At 44.5% G+C, this 16,388-nt stretch overlaps 1 protein-coding gene across 4 annotated transcripts in view; it reads right to left on the reverse strand.

Annotated features, from left to right (window-relative positions):
• The window catches only part of CHCHD3 (coiled-coil-helix-coiled-coil-helix domain containing 3), a 190,935-nt gene extending 175,790 nt beyond the window's left edge, over positions 1 to 15,145 (reverse strand). For all 4 annotated transcript variants that reach the window (XM_009900239.2, XM_009900240.2, XM_054178807.1 and 1 more), the window contains exons 1-2: positions 14,990 to 15,145; positions 13,029 to 13,107 (exon numbers count right to left, since the gene is read on the reverse strand). In XM_009900239.2, coding sequence (XP_009898541.1) covers positions 13,029 to 13,107; positions 14,990 to 15,073 — 163 coding nt within the window. In that variant the 5' untranslated portion in view covers positions 15,074 to 15,145. The remainder of the gene's footprint in view (positions 1 to 13,028; positions 13,108 to 14,989) is intronic.
• Positions 15,146 to 16,388: the final 1,243 nt, after the last annotated feature.

Below are 16,388 nucleotides of genomic sequence, written 5' to 3' on the forward strand. Positions count from 1 at the left end.
AACAGCATCAATTCCATCCACAAATGCAGAACCATTTACTGCTAAAAACTAATTCATCCACACTGCTTCAGAAAGGGCCCCATGAACTCTGCACAAGCTGTTTGAGACAGTTACCCTGGCTTTCCTAATTAAGCTCAGTGCAGCACTAGAAATTAATATAAATCATACAGCAGCAGCCGCCAACAGTTGACTTTCAACATAATCTTCTACTAGTTAGCAGAAAATAGCCTGGAGAAGAAGAGACTCAGGGGTGGCCTTATTACTCTCTACAACTACCTGAAGGGAGGTTGTAGACAGACGGATGTTGGTCTCTTCTCCCAGGCAGCCAGTACCAGAACAAGAGGACACAGTCTCAGGCTGTGCCAGGGGAGGTTCAGGCTAGATGTTAGGAAAAAGTTCTATACAGAAAGAGTGATTGCCCATTGGAATGGGCTGCCTGGGGAGGTGGTGGAGTCGCCATCACTGGACGTTTTCAGGAGGAGACTTGATGGGGTGCTTGGTGCCGTGGGTTAGTTGTTTGGGTGGTGTTTGATTGGTTGATGGGTTGGATGCGGTGATCTTGAAGGTCTCTTCCAACCTGGTTTATTCTATGTATTCTATTCTATGCTTCAGCATGCACAAATCTTGTGCTTCAGTATCAGAAAACAGCTGGTTCTAACAACTCACAAGCCACTTTCAAGAGTTGGGCAGAGGGGAAATAATGAAGCTCAACAAGTGCAAGGGTAGGGTCCTGCACCTCAGCTGGAATAACCTCCTGCACCAGTACAGATTAGGAGTTGACTTGCTGGAACAGCTCCACAGGGAAGCATCAGAGAATGCTGGTACACAATAAGCTCACCATGTGCCCTCATGGCCAAGAAGGTCAAGGGTCCTTGGGGTGCATTCGGTGCATGCAGGCTGAAGGAGGTTCTCTTCCCACTCTATTCTGCCCTAGTGAGGCCACATCTGAAAACCTCTGTCCAGTTCTGGCCTCTCCAGTTCAAGACAGACAAATGACTTCTAGAGAGTGAGGCAGAGGCTACAAGGTCTGGAGCATCTCTGTGAGGAGGAAAGGCTGAAAGACCTGAGACTGTTTAGCCTTAGAGACCAGCAGACAGAGGGGATCTTCTCAATGCTCATCAATATCCAAAGGATAGAAGTCAAGAGGATAGGGCCAGATGCTTCAGTGGTGCCCTGTAATAGGACAAGGGGCAACCGGCACAAACTGAAACCCAGTGAGGTTCTGTCTGAACAGGAAGAAAATCATCTTTCCTGTGAGGGTAACAGAGCACTGAACAAGTCTGTCCAGAGAGGCAGTGGAATCTCTTTCTCTGGAGACATTTCACACCCACCTGCTATGGGTCCCTCTTTAGCAGCAGGCATTACTTGTGCAGAAGTAATTACTTTTGATATGCTTGTTACAGTAGCTATGGCAAAAAATGCTTTGTGTACCACTCAACTGTCCTGAAAGATTCAGAGCAAATGTCTGCACTCAGTTAACTCTGAGCACACACACCTTTAAGCAGATAAATCCACATGAGACCAAAGAGCACACAGTATGTGGTACATAAGAATTACCTGTTCCCACAGGAATTTCATCAAGATTGAGAGTACCATGGTCTCCATACATCACTTCTCACAGCAAACTCATTCTAACACTTAATTCCCTCATCCATGGTATTCCAAGACTTAGGGTTCCATAGAAGGTAATCTCTGGATAGGTACCTCATAAGAGGTGCCCACAGACAAACGTGCCCACAGACACCTGCCAAATGCTGCTCTACTTCACTATCCTTTGAGAGGGTTCCAAGCTGAGATGCTGACTTGTCCCCCACCACTAAAGCAGGGGCACCTGTATTGTAGCATCCCCCTAACCATGTCAGAATTGGCTCATTCTTTCCTCTAATATAATCCTTTTTTACATGCCTAATCTCCTGTCTGGGTGCATTAGCTGACTATATGTCATCCTCATCTTCTTGTAGCTGCTGTCCCCATGATCCTGCTGATATTTTCTGTAGGTCCTCTAAGTTCAGAAGCACCTCCATCAGCTCCTGACCTACCAGAACTCATATCCTGTCCTGCATCTCCACTATCCACCGATGGCCTCAGTAATTCAGCTGTATCTCTAAGGCAGACTTTGTCACCATAGTCAGAAGGATCCTTTTTAACAGAAGGTCCCTGATCAGCAGAGGGATCTTGATGTTCCTCTGCATCTGCCTTGCACCTGCCCCTTTTATCCAAAGCTGCAATTTAACTGGAGCTGCGTTTAAATTTACAGCAGACTTTGCAGACGTAGAAGGGCTTTGCACAAAACCAGCATCAGCGTCTGGACTTTGAGGCCTAGTGGCTTCCTGCCTAAGGGCTGCCAGTGAAGCCATGGCCACCATCTCAACTGCTGGCACTGCCGCTGTGGCCACCATCTTAGGTATGGGCGCTACCTCAGCGGGTTACATCTGCCCCCTGCGGGCTGAACGCCAGACCTACAGCCATTTTCACTCAGAGCCGCTTTCCCTGCCCACTTCCAGCTGTTTGCCCTATTTCTGTGTCCCATCAGTAGACCTCCAACGTCTCCTTCTGCTACATCTACAAAGATAACACCTGTTTGCTTCACGTCTCTCTCAATACAGTGCTATTAACAGGCACACATTTACTATCACTGAAAGCAAAATCACACATAGCAAATAAATCATTTTGGGGTCCCAGCTGCTTACATAACTCTAACAGGAACACTAAACTCGTATCTCTGCAGGAACAGTTACAGTCACATTATCATATTTTTTCCACCCAAAGAAATCCCATGCAGCGGTCACACAGCATTTTCAGCTTGTATTTAAACCAAAGAAATATCCGATATGCCAAATAGCTACCTAGATTATTCATCATGGCTGATACACACCGCCTGTACAGTATCACAGAGCAGAATATAGCAGATGCCACAAAACCCAAAACAGCTGCATTGTGTTTCCTTAATCTGAGCAGGAATTAATCGCCCCACGTTGAATAGGCGCCAATTTTTTTTTCATGTGGTGGGTTGAAATTTTCTCCCCAGCATTAACTTTGCCAGACCAACTCAGTTAGAAGCAAATGGAACCTGTATTTACAAGCAAAGCTACACTCTACAATGGAATTCAGTAAATATGTACAAAAGATGCAGTATTTACAATATTATACAGATTTACGATTAGCAAACAACACAAAAATCCCCCTGGCCAGAGACCAGGGAAGCTGTTCCACTGCCCCACCCCCACCTCCCCGTCCCAAGAGAGAAAAGGAGCAGAGAGAAAGCAATGGGTTAGATTTAACTAAACAATGCAGCCAAGCCAAGGTGAGCTGGAAAAAAAAAAAGGGCAGGTTAATCTCTGCTGAGTGCAGCAAGCAGAGAAGTGACCAGAAAAGAGAAAGAATTGTTTTGCTACAGCCCGTTTTATAGCAGATATCCCTCCAATGGATTTGTTTGGATAAACCTTAGTTTTCCCTTTTACACCCAATAGTGATTTATTTATATTTTTCTACTTTTCTGCTCAAAATCTGTAATTGAATTTTAAAGGCATAGCCTAAAACCACCACACCACTGAAAGAAATTTTGCCTATCTGCAAAAAGCCTCACAGAGAAAAGCATTACTAAGAGGAAAAACTAACAGCAGCTGACTGTCTTCACAATGAATCTTTTCAGCTTAAGACCTGGGAATAGGACAGAACCTGACACCAAGGTGCTCTTCCTTCAAGACCAGTTATGAGAATCCCTGAACAGATCAAATGTCCCCTCAATATTTGACAATATTCATGTGATACACAGGCTCTCTCCCTGATCCTCATGTAGGGGGGAAAAACATCTAACAATTCCTAAAAGCTCTTGCAGAACCCTTGCAACCTTCAGAATACTTATTTAGTTCCTTTTACAACATTGAGAAAAAATAGCAATACCAGGAGCAGGAGGAGAGGTAGAATCAATTACTGCAGTTCCAGACTTGAACACCTCCCACACATGGACCACTTCTTTTTCATACTAAGTTGAACATAAACATTTCATTTCAATGAAAGAAAGACAGATTTCATATTCATTACTGTCATTCCAGTTGCACAATCAAATCAGAACTCTAGGTTAACATTGACACAGACACATCACTTCTTGGAGCATAATTAAGAGTGTTTCACGTGGAAATTACCACTATACTGAGATACACATAAGATATTTCAGGGGGCTGGTTAGGGTGCCTTGTAGTTGTTACTACCAATTTACCTGTAAAAGTTCTGTTTAATTCTACTTTGCAAGAGCTTGAGGGTTGTACAAAACACTTCTTGTGCAGTGTTTCTGGATGGCTTAGGTCACTGGACACAATTTATTACAGGGACACACATGTTCAGACATGAGACCATTAGAAAAGGTTATTTGTCACATCCGATTAAAAGCTTAAAAACATGACAATTGTATGAGAACTTCCAACACCTTTTGCCATTTGTTCCTGTTCCAGCTTTGTACACTTGATGTCTGATATGCCACAGGATGTCTCTACCCTCAAAATGCAATTTGAGTGGGCAGCCCAAGGGTGCAGTCGTGATATCTCCGAGAATTGAACAATCAAAACCAACTTTTGAATTGGATGCATGTTGGGAATACAGTACCATGGAGTGCCTCAGGAACATCCAGGCTGCAAAGTTTGATTTCCATGAGCAACATGAGCATTCCTAAAGTTCTAGATATTTCTCATACAATTATTTACCTTCTCCATATTCAACAATCCCAGTCTTCAAACATTAAATTAAGGCTTTTAGCCATCTTCAACATTCTCACCACATATACTCAACCCTACACCATCTTCCTGATGAGATTCATACTGCACTTTGAGGACATGGAGTGAATTAAGCACTTTCAGCGCCCTGAACTCCAAATTACTATGAACTAAAAGAAGAAAAAAAACCTAGACGACCCACACAAAACAGATGTAGAATCTGAATTATTTGCTCAATTTTCCTCCTAATTTCAGCACCATTTTACAAGGACACTTCAAACTATTCAGAGAACACCTTGCATGCCACACAGTGAGAACTTTAATTTATGCAACACTTGATTCATCTCCCATTCTTAATTCCACCTTCCCTATGCTCCTGCAATCCAGTGACACGAATGTCAGGCACAACTAAAGATCTGCTGTTACAGTGACAGCATTAAAAGCTCGGCATCTTTAGCAGACTGGCGAGTTACAAGTCGTTTCACCTTTTGATAATAAAATGCTTCCATGAAAAGTGAACCTTCAACCCAAAGAATATCAATATACATCACTGAAAGTAAAGTTACCTTCAAGAAACTCAGGGACAACAAGTGACGATACAGGAAGTGACAAGAGAGCACTGCAGCATCACAGATGTAAGTACACTCAAGTTTAGATCACAAGTCAAAAAATATATACCCAGAGCAGACTGTTGCCTGAGTGTCAGAAGCTTCTGATGAAGCTGCTCTTCCTCTATAAAACCATGTATTACACCATATATCTGCCTCCCTCATCAAGAGCAGTAGGATGAACCTTACTCAACCCAAGTGACAAACTCCTTGGAACATATTCTTGCCATGACAGCTATGCTAGAGGCTTCCAAGATTTTCAGACCAAAAGGCCATTACAACTCATCGGTATTTCTCACAAATACCTCTATTGCCATTGGAAATACTTTTTTTAATTTCTCCCTCCCAAAAAGGTCAACAGGAAATCAAAATCACCAAGAGTCTAGAGAACAAGTTTTCTGAGGAGCAGCTGAGGGAACTGGAATTCTCCAGCCTGGAGGAAAGGAAGCTGAGGGGAGGCCTTGTGGCTGCCTGCAAGTGAAAGGAGGATGAAGCAAAGCGGAGGTTGGTCTCTTCTCCCAAGGAATAAGCAATAGGACAAGAGGAAATGTCTTCAAGTTGTGCCAGGGAAGGTTAACGTTAGACATCACGAAAAAGAATTCCCCAAATGGATTGTCAGGTCCTGGAACAGGCTGTCCAGGACAGTGCTGGAATCCCCATCCTTGGGGGACATTAAAATCTCTGTAGATGTGATGGTGAGGGACATGGTTTAATGGTAATCTGGCAATGCTGGATTGGCACTTGGACTTGACTTAAAAGTATCTTCCAACCAAAATGATTCCATGAAAACCAAACCTAAAATTGATGTGCAAGATGCAAATCATGGCCTTCCAGGTTACCAGTGATGAACAAACAAGTTCAGTTGGTTGATGGGGATTCCTACTTATTTTCACAGGGGTTTTCAGGACTAGCTAAGTTTAAAAACTTCTAAAGAGTACCCAGAGCTGTACCTGGGAGGGCAAAACAAGCACTAGCAAACCAAGCCTCCATGGTTGCTGCTAGGAAAAGGAAGAAAGGTTCTTTCAGCCACGAATGTGGGTTTGCAAACTGCCTGAAATTTTCAGGCTTCTCACAGAAAAGTGAAGAGCAGGGAATTAACCTGGACATTCACAAAACTCTGGGGGATTCCTTTTCTGGAAATAACGGAAATTCTACAAAATAAAACTGTGGAAGCTCCAGTTAACTTCATTGTTCAGTTTATGCAGGCAAAAAATGTTATTGCAACAAAAATGTACCAGAAAGCAATTAATATCTGAAAGGGCACAGAACTAAGAGGGCTTATTTACAGGTAATTCTTGCTGAACTGGCACACACATAGCCAAACTGTGAACTTCCATACTCATAAGTAGTGAAAATACCAAACAATTCAAAGTCACAAGGCATTCTGCAGAGCCTCCCACAGCATTTATCATAGGATACTCCAGTTTTACTCCTTCCATGCACCATCTATCTGCAATTAGTTGTACCATCAGCAGGTGCTGGAATTATTCAAATCTAGTCTTCCTAAAAGCCAGATGTGCTGGGTTACACCACCCAGCAGGGGGGAGGGTTCTGAGAGCCCTGCTTCCTCCAGGGGACAAAAGAAATCTGATCCAGGTGGATATGGTTTCTCCCTCCTGGGAGGAGGAATCCCCCAGGGTCTAAGTTGGTCTGTTCTGCTCCCCCTTCTTGTCCAGCAAGGCTATAAGGGGGGGGGGGGGGGGGCGCATGGGAGCCATAGTCTTTCTTTGCTCCTGCCTCGCCTGTTGGAAAGGACCCACAGCCACTGCTGGCCTCCTGGTTCTGCCATGTGGTCAGGCCTGATCTTCTTCCTGCCGCATCCACGCTTCTCTAAAGGACTGAAATCCACACACAGAGGGAGATACAAGGCCATCCAAATTTGGTTTTGTATATTCTCCTATTCATCCTTATTCCTCACCCTTGTAAATCCCAGGCAACCAGCACCAGAACAAGGGGACACAGTCTCAAGCTGTGCCAGGGGAGGTTTAGACTCAAGGTGAGGAGAAAGTTCTTCACTGAGCGAGTCATTCGTCATTGGAATGGGCTGCCCAGGGAGGTGGTGGAGTCACCGTCCCTGGAGGTGTTCAAGGGGAGATTGGACGTGGCACTTGGTGCCATGGTCTAGTCGTGAGGTCTGTGGTGACAGGTTGGACTTGATGATCCTTGGGGTCTCTTCCAACCTTAGTTATACTGTGATCCCCTGTTATTGATTTTGGTTTTTTTTTTTTTTTTTTTTAAATCACTTCTTCCAAACCAACTCCAGATTATTTTTTGGTAGATTAAACTCCAGTTAAGGCTTAAACCACCACACCAGACAAGAAACAAGGACAATGACTCTGGGGTACACATTTTCAGCCACATTCTCCTGCACATTGCGGCACATGGTGGTTCTTTCCCTCCTTATAAGGAATACAACAGCTCTGTTGCACTTACCAAACCTATTTTCATACCCTGCCATCAAAACACAAGATTACAGAATCATTCCAGTTCAAAGAGGTCTCCAGAAGTTTTGTCAAACTCTCTGCTCAAAGCAGCCTTGAGATCAGATTTCTGAAGGGTTTGTTCACTCGCATCTTGAGAGCCTACAAGGATGGAGACTGCACAGCCTCACTAGGAAAGCTCTTCCCATGTCTGACTTGTCTTATCATGACAAAAGTTTTCCTTATTGCCACTCCAAACCTCTCCTGCTTCAATATGCGCACCTGCCCTCATCATCATGAAGTATCTGTGCCAGTTTCTCAATAGGCAACATACATATGGGAAGGCTGCTATTTGGCTTCCTCAAAATCCTCACTACTTGACCTTGAAAAAGACAAGTTTTCTCAGCCTTTCCCCCAAGGGAAGACACTCCTGACCTTTGCTGAATTTGTTCCAGCTCCTTTTCAGCAGTTTGTCCCCAGACAGACAAGACCTACCCTGCACTGCCCCAAGTGGTTACTCCTTTCCTAGTGCAGGACTTGGCATTTGTCCTTTTTGAATTTCATGAGGTTCATGTTGGCTCACTCCTCCAGCCAGTCTAAGTCCTCTGGAAGTACAAGGCCTCCCAATAGATCTATTACTTTTCCTGAGCACTGGAATAGACTGTTCTTGCACTAGGAAGAGTTTGTCCTTAAGGATCTCACAACCTTTCTGAGCTTATCAGTCATATCTGCCTCTCACAGGATCCCACCAACTAGCTCTCTTCATAAGATAGTTGACTAATTACATGCATGCCAATGGAGATGTGACACATGTGCCTTCTGATAGACTAGATAACTTTGCTGTATAACATAGTAAATGTATTTGCCTGCTTACATCTTGTCCTGAAAGCTTTGCTCGGGGTGAATAGAACTGTATTACAACAACCAAACACTACTAAGTCCACTATGAAACCATATCCCTCAGTGCCACATCAAAACAGTTTATAACTCCCTTCAGAGATTGGAGTCCACTAAGCAACCTGTTCCAGGGCTTGACAACCCTTACAGAAAGGAAATTTTTCCTTATGTCCAATCTAAACCTCCTCTGGCACAGCCTGAGGCTGTTCTCTCTCATCCTGTCACTTGCTGCCTGGAAGAAAAGGCAGACCTCCACCGCACATCTCCAGCTAGCTCCTCAGATACTCATTCCTGTATACCTCAGCAGTATTTACTGAGCCAAGACACTTTGGACCACTGAAACTCCACCAGAAGAGTGACACCAACACAGAGCACACAATTGGAAGGCATCATTCCATACAAATGAACAAAGCTAAGAATTTTTCTTCCTCCACTGGGAACATGCAAGGTCTAACCTCATTTCTAAGGAGGCCTTCACAGTGTTCATTTGAACACACACACACCCCACCCTACGCAATACGTAGTACTTCATGACAGGGCTCCTTTACAGATTTCTCTACATGAAGACAGTAACAATAACAACTAATACAGTTTTTAAAAAAAAACAAAAAGAGAAACCCTGTATCATCAGTACAATGTTTCTTCAAAGAGATGCAGAGACTCTTGGTAACTTAAGGATTTGTTTCCTCCCCTCCTGTGATTATTAGCTTTTTAGCTATGTACTAAGGTAAAACAAATTAAACCTTTCCCTCTGTCTGCTACAACTGAAGCTGTAGGTATGACACACTCAGTGAATACTTTTTTTTTTTGGGGTCTTACTGTCTGCCTAAATTACTTTTCATCAATATTGCTTTAGGAATTACAGACATACTTTAAAGATTTTATACTTGTTAAATATTTTAGTATATTTAATATTGCTCAGAAGTCAGAAAATGATCCAAGCAAGCCAGGATGCTTTAAGACGTACTATTTAGATGTCAGATTTCATTGCAAGTGTATGTAATTTCATTTTCCAACCCCAAACTGCAGTCAATAAATTCATCATATATTGGCAAGCAACAAGATACATATTCCTTCTTGTAATCTAATTCATTATTCCTCCACCAAAAGCTCTCAAAGACTGCATTTAAAGAAAAAAAAAAAAAAAAGGGGCTGCTTTTAATAGCTCTAATGTTTCTCCCTCCAGACATCTTTATTGTCATAGAAAACTGTTATCTGTCTAGAATATAAAGAAATAAATGCAGGCTAACAAACTGTCCCAGCTGGCAATCCAAAAGCCAGAGTCAGCCTCCAAACACCCCCATTCTTGGAAAACTCTAGTTTTTCTGATGTAATGGATCACTCACAAGTAGGTGTCACCAGATTGAGGAACAGAAGAGGAGGAACTTCCTGGAGAGGTCTTATTCTCAGTGCAAGAGACGAAGTAACCAAGCCCCAGCACTGAAGGAAAATCCCCAGTTTTAGGACACAGCCCCTGAAGCCATCAGAGATTAGTTCAATATTAAACTATCTGGCTTCAAAGCAAGGGCCCTTCTTGTAATGGAAACTCATCAGCCAAATGGCAACCCGATGAATTAGATGTAGCTACAAATAAACAGGTTTCCTACAGCAAATAAATTCAGTATTTTAGAATTCTTCATTACAAAGAAAAAAAAAACATCAACAATGGCTGGTCTGGTAACATGTACTGAAGGATAATTTCATCTTAAATGCAAATCATTTTGGCATTATACTTTTCTGGGGAAATAAAAGCACTTAACCAAAACCACCAATTCTTAACACCAAAATAGCTGTCAGATTTCCCAGGTTTGCTAAAGGTCAAGCAATTCATTAACCTTTTCAACAAATAAAAATAAAGCAATAAAAACAAGTACTATTTTGAACACAAAGAGAAACAAAATTAAGGATAAAGATATGGCCATGCAGAATTAACACCAAACTCCTGCAAGACCACAGTCTTCATCTCCAGTTACCACATCCACCCCATAAAAATACCCTGAGATGATTATCTGCAAGACTGCTTCTACAACTCAGGTTTTAGCATGAAAAGGGAACAAGCATCACTGTGAAAGTAGGTAGGATCTACAAGTGTTCATATAAATTTTTCTACCTTGAATAATTACTTTGCCACAATAAAATACATGCATATGGGAAGGCTACTATTTAAATGGAGAAAAAGAGATACATGGAATTTCACAATCAGGGGGGTTAGCAGGGTATCTGCAGATCTACTCCAAAATCCTTACCAAAAGGAGGGCCATCCACAGCAAGTTGCACAGGATTGTGTCCAGGCAGGTTTGGAATCTCTCAGAAGAGACTCCACAACCCATCTGGGCAGCCTGCTCCAGGGCTCTGGCCCCCTCACAGGAAAAGTTTTGCCTCATGTTCAGAAGGAACTTCCTGGATTCCAGTTTGTGCCCACTGCCCCCTGTCCCATCACTGGGCACCACTGAAAGGAGCTGGGCTCTATCCTTGTGACCTCCAGCCTTTAGATATTGATCAACCTTGATAAGACCCCCACTTACACTGCGAGTTCTCTAGGCTAAAAAAGCCCCAGGTCTCTCAGCCTTTCCTTCTCACAGATATTCTCCAGTTCCCTCACCATCTTTGGAGCCTCCGTTGAACTCTCTCCAGTAGCTCCTTGTCTGTTGAACTGGGGAGCAGTGAATTGGACACAATACTCTGGCAGCACCCTCTAGTAGATCAGAGTAAAGGGGAAGAACCCTTGCCCTGCTGTGCACATTCTTAACATGGCCCAGGACACCATCGACTTTCTTGGCCATGAGCGCACATTGCTTTCTTATGGTGAACTTGTCCACAAGCATTCCCACCAGCTACAGAGCTGCATTGCAGCAGGTCAATGTCTCACCTGTACTGGTGCGGGGGGGTTTTCCTCCCCCACATGCAAGACCCTAAACTTGTCCTTGTTGAACTTCTTGAGATTCCGTTCCACCCAACTCTCCAGCCTGCCCAAGTCTGGCTGAAGGCAGCACAGCCCAATGAGGTGTCAGCCACTCCTACCAGTTCTGTACCACGAGCAAATCTGCTGAGGCTTCACTCTTATCCCTTCATCCAGGACACTAATGAATGATGTTAACAAGACTGGACCCAGTCCTGACCCCTGGGGAACACCACGAGATACAGTCCTCAGACACTGATGACAACCCTCTATGCTCTGTCATTCAGCCAGTTCTCCTCCACCCCACTGTCCATCCATCTAACCCACACTTCCTGAACTTCCCTAGGAGGATATCACAGAGACAATGTCTAAAGCCTTGATGAAGTCGAGGTAGCCAACATCCATTGATAAGATACCTTACTGGAACCTTACAAATTTCACTTATTCCACCAGTAAACCACATGCTTCAGTCTCTTCCTTTTTATTTTCACTCCAGCAGCCACATCAGGTTCCCCATGATAAGAGTTTCATACCAGAGCACAAGCTGCTTGGCACAGAGTCTGTCTGAAGCACTGAAACAGGCCTTGCTGATACAATACAACAAGCTAAGAAAACCACCATTCTGAAACACAGACCTGTGTAAACTGAGATTAATTTCCACTATCCCATGTGTAACTATATTTGAGCAGAGACTCACTATACTGCAGTTCAGTCTTAGCTAAGAACTTAAGAATTTTCACTTCAAAACTTAACACATTCTGAAATAATATTTGTTTTTAAAGTCTTTAACAATGGGTAATACCATAGAAAACCACATCTAATGAATACATACATAGAATACACCAGGTTGGAAGAGACCTTCAAGATCATCACGTCCAACCCATCAACCAATCCAACACCACCCAAACAACTAACCCATGGCACCAAGCACCCCATCAAGTCTTCTCCTGAAAACCTCCAGTGATGGTGACTCCACCACCTCCCCAGGCAGCCCATTCCAATGTGCAATCACTCTCTCTGTATAGAACTTCTTCCTAACATCCAGCCTGAACCTCCCCTGGCACAGCCTGAGACTGTGTCCTCTTGTCCCGGTACTGGCCGCCTGGGAGAAGAGACCAACATCCGTCTGTCTACAACCTCCCTTCCAGTAGTTGTAGAGTGTAATAAGGTCACCCCTGAGCCTCCTCTTCTCCAGGCTAAGCAACCCCAGCTCCCTCAGCCTCTCCTCATAGGGCTTATGTTCCAAACCCCTCACCAACTTTGTTGTTCTTCTCTGGACTCGTTGCAGTGTTTTACACTTCAATTTTACTCAGAAGCAAAGAGTAATTCAACTCCTCTGAAAGTCTACAAACTACTTCCTTTTTCAAAAGGAGAGGAGAAAGAAGTTGTTATCAAGAATTAACATCTACAAAATGGCAATGAGCTCATTACAACACTCTGAGAGGCACATCTCATTTTCTTCCTCACAGGAAAACCAGAAAAAGCATGAGCATACCTGTGCCAGATGCTGATCGGTGCTGTGATCTTCCACTGGCTGAAGGCTCCTTCATACGATCAATGACGCTGTCAGACAGCTGAAAAATAACCCCCCATCCAGAGTCAGACTGAGCAGAATCACAGAACCATTTTAATTGGAAGAGACCTTTAAGATCGTCAAGTTAACCCAGCACTGACAGGTCACCACTAAACCATATCACTCAGCACCACATCCACACAGCTTTAAAACCCCTCCAGGAATGGGGACTCCACCACTGCCATGAGCAGCCTGTTTAAGAGCTTGATAACCTTTCCATGAAGAAATTGTTCCTAATGTCCAACCTAAACCTCCCCTGGCATATCTTCTCCTTTACACTCTTCTCTCTTTCCCCACAAAATGAAGCAAAACTGCTTTTAAAAAGAACACAGAGCCCCAATTCTAGCAGCTGCTAGAATTCTATCCACAACAGAAAATAAGCTTCTTATTTCCCCTTGTGGAGTGAGCATTCATCTCCTAGTACTATTAGGCTGAACAAGATTATTTTGCCTCTCACCGCACACAAGAAACTGATACAGCAAATAAAAGGATACAGGAACACTGAAGGAGATAAGACCCTTTGACACATTCCTTGTAATTAATCAGCCTTTTTGCCTTCATCAATTATCCCCATTTTGGGATATTCAATGAACTAATATTATTTACTGAACCTACATTTTCCTAGTACCCACAGTATCATTTAGTTTTTATTCCCAATATTTTAAGATCCAGGATACTTGAGAGAAATTCTAATAGTCCTTCCCAGTATTTAAGAGTGAAAATGAACTCTGCTGAGAACACTTCTATTACTGTCACCTACTTGCCTGAGATCATTAAATGACCAGAACTGAAAAAACTTAAGCATGCCTATAGAAGAACCAGGTGCTATCATGGTTCATTTCACAACACTCCTCCCTATGAGGAGTAATAAAAAATAAAAGATAGTTATTATCCTTCCTGATATGAACTGTGACATCTTCCCCTGTAACACTTCCAAGCTACAAGATTTAAATCATCTTGTGTCACAAATTAGCTTACAATGTATCACAGAATGGCACAGGTAGCATCTCCACTGGGAAGCATCCAGTCCAGCTCCCCTGTTAAAGCAGGGTCAGCTACAGCAGCTCACATAGGAAGGTGTCCAGGTGGGTTTGGAATATCTCCAGAGAAGGAGACTCCAGAACTTCTCTGGGCATCCTGCTCCAAGGCACCAGCACCCTTGGAGGAAAGTTATCCCTCACGTTCAGATGGAATTTCCTGTACTCCAGTTTGTGCCTGTTGTCCCTTTTACTGTCACTGGGCACCACTGTAAAGTCAAGCCACATCCCCTTGCTCCCTGCCCTTTAAATATTGATAAACATTGATAAGATCCACTCTCAGTCTGTATTACAGGCAACCGCATGTCATAAATAGGGAAAAAATAGGAATGCTTCTGCAGGTATACAGGAAGTTGAATAGATCACATGAAACAAAGTAGAATACGGAAAAGAGAGGAGCTCTCTGATATAAAGGTCAGGAGAAAACAAACTCTGCTAATTACACACCTCTTCTACTACTCTTTTATCATCCGATTCTAGTAACCGGGCTAGGGGCAAGGCTCCCCTAAGAAGCCCCCTAGTCACGGCGTGCTCCCTGCTATCCCATCCATCGCCAGACTACACCTTGGCAACTCGGCTCTCACCAGTCCCCTAAAATACCCATCTGAAAAAGCGGAGCGAGACAAGGAAACGGGTGGAAGGTCACACCGGCAGTGGGGATAAAACTACAAGGCATGAAAGGACAGAGCTGCAGGGACAGAAACCAGCAACGGTGAGGCACAGAAAGACGAGAGAAGGCCCAGAGCGGAGGGGGCTGTACTCGGGGCAGCGGGGGGCAAGCCGGGCCCCGAGAATCCCGGTGGGGACCCGTTGAGAACCCCAAGCCCAGAGAAGGCCTGCGCTCACCCTCACTCCCTTCACCACCGTGATGTTTTCATTCTCATCCGCCTCGAAGGTGACCCTCCGGGTGCTGCTCCCGCCGCCGCCCATATTTGCCCGGCGCACAGCAGGCCGCGGCCAGGGACAGCCCCAAGGAGACTCGCTGTCCCCACTGCCAGTACGCCCCGCAACAACGTCACCCTTTATTGGTCCGCCGCTCACTCTATCCCGCCCCCCAGCTGTAGAACCTTGATCACTATTGGCTTGTGGGCCGTAGCCATAGAAACCGCGCGCACCTGCTGAGAAGCCCCGAGATACCCGGAAAGGGAGCGGAAACTTTTTGGGTTTCAACTTCAGCGGTGCGCAGACTACAAGTCCCATGTTGCTTAGCGCCAGGAGGCGGGAAGGGCGGTGTGCCCGTGCAGTGCCCGCTCGGTAGTGAAGCTCTCTCCATCCCCCGGGCGTGAACGCGGGAGCTGTCGCCCCTCAAAGCCTGTGGGGCACGGCTCTGCATTCTCTGCTGCAACTTTGCATGTCCCTCTGGGACTAACGAAGGGGTGTGCTTCTGCCACGCTAGTGGCGTGTGGGGCAAGTGCCTCAGGCTGCTGCTGGGGCTCAGGGCCTCAGATGATGCCTCGTCCCATTTCCCACACCATAGCAGCATAAAATTGCTATTAGCATAGCCCCTTTGGGCATGTAATTTTCTTTCCCAGAGATGAATAATGTTAACAATGCATAATACATTTTATTTTCAGCCTACAATATAAATTGCATCTGGATCTGGCTGTTCTGTAAATGAACCCACCCCATGTAGATCCCATGGTCTGTCTTGATGGCTGGAATTAAACGCATCTATCTTATAAGGAGCATCTCTGTCAAAAGAAAAGGCTGCGAGACCTAGATCTGTTTAACATGGAGAAAAGCACCCTGAGAGGAGATCTCAGTGCTGGTATCAACATCTTTATCAATGATACTGATGACAGGACAGATTATCCTCTCGGCAGGTTTGCTGAGGATACCAAACTGGGAAGCTTGGCTGATGTGGCCATTCAGCAAGACTTAGACAGACTGGAAAACTGGGCAAAGAGGAACCTAATGAGGTTCAACAAAGATAAGTGCAGAGTTCTGCACCTGGGAAGGAATAATAAACTGCACCAGTAGAGGGTAGGAGGTGATCTGCTAGAGAGCAGCCCCATAGAGAAAGACCTGGGAGTCCTGATGGACAAGAAGTTATCCATGGCACAGCAATGTGCCCTTGTGGCCAAGCAGGCCAATGGTATCCTGGGGTGCATTAAGAAGAGTGTGTCCAGCAGATTGAGGGAGGTTCTTGTTCCCCTCTACTCTGCCCTAGTGAGGCCCCACCTGGAATATTGCATCCACTTTTGGGCTCCCCATTTCAAGAGGGACAAGGATCTACTTGAGAGAG

This window comes from Dryobates pubescens, chromosome Z, assembly GCF_014839835.1.
Source record: "Dryobates pubescens isolate bDryPub1 chromosome Z, bDryPub1.pri, whole genome shotgun sequence".
NCBI classification, from domain to species: domain Eukaryota; kingdom Metazoa; phylum Chordata; class Aves; order Piciformes; family Picidae; genus Dryobates; species Dryobates pubescens.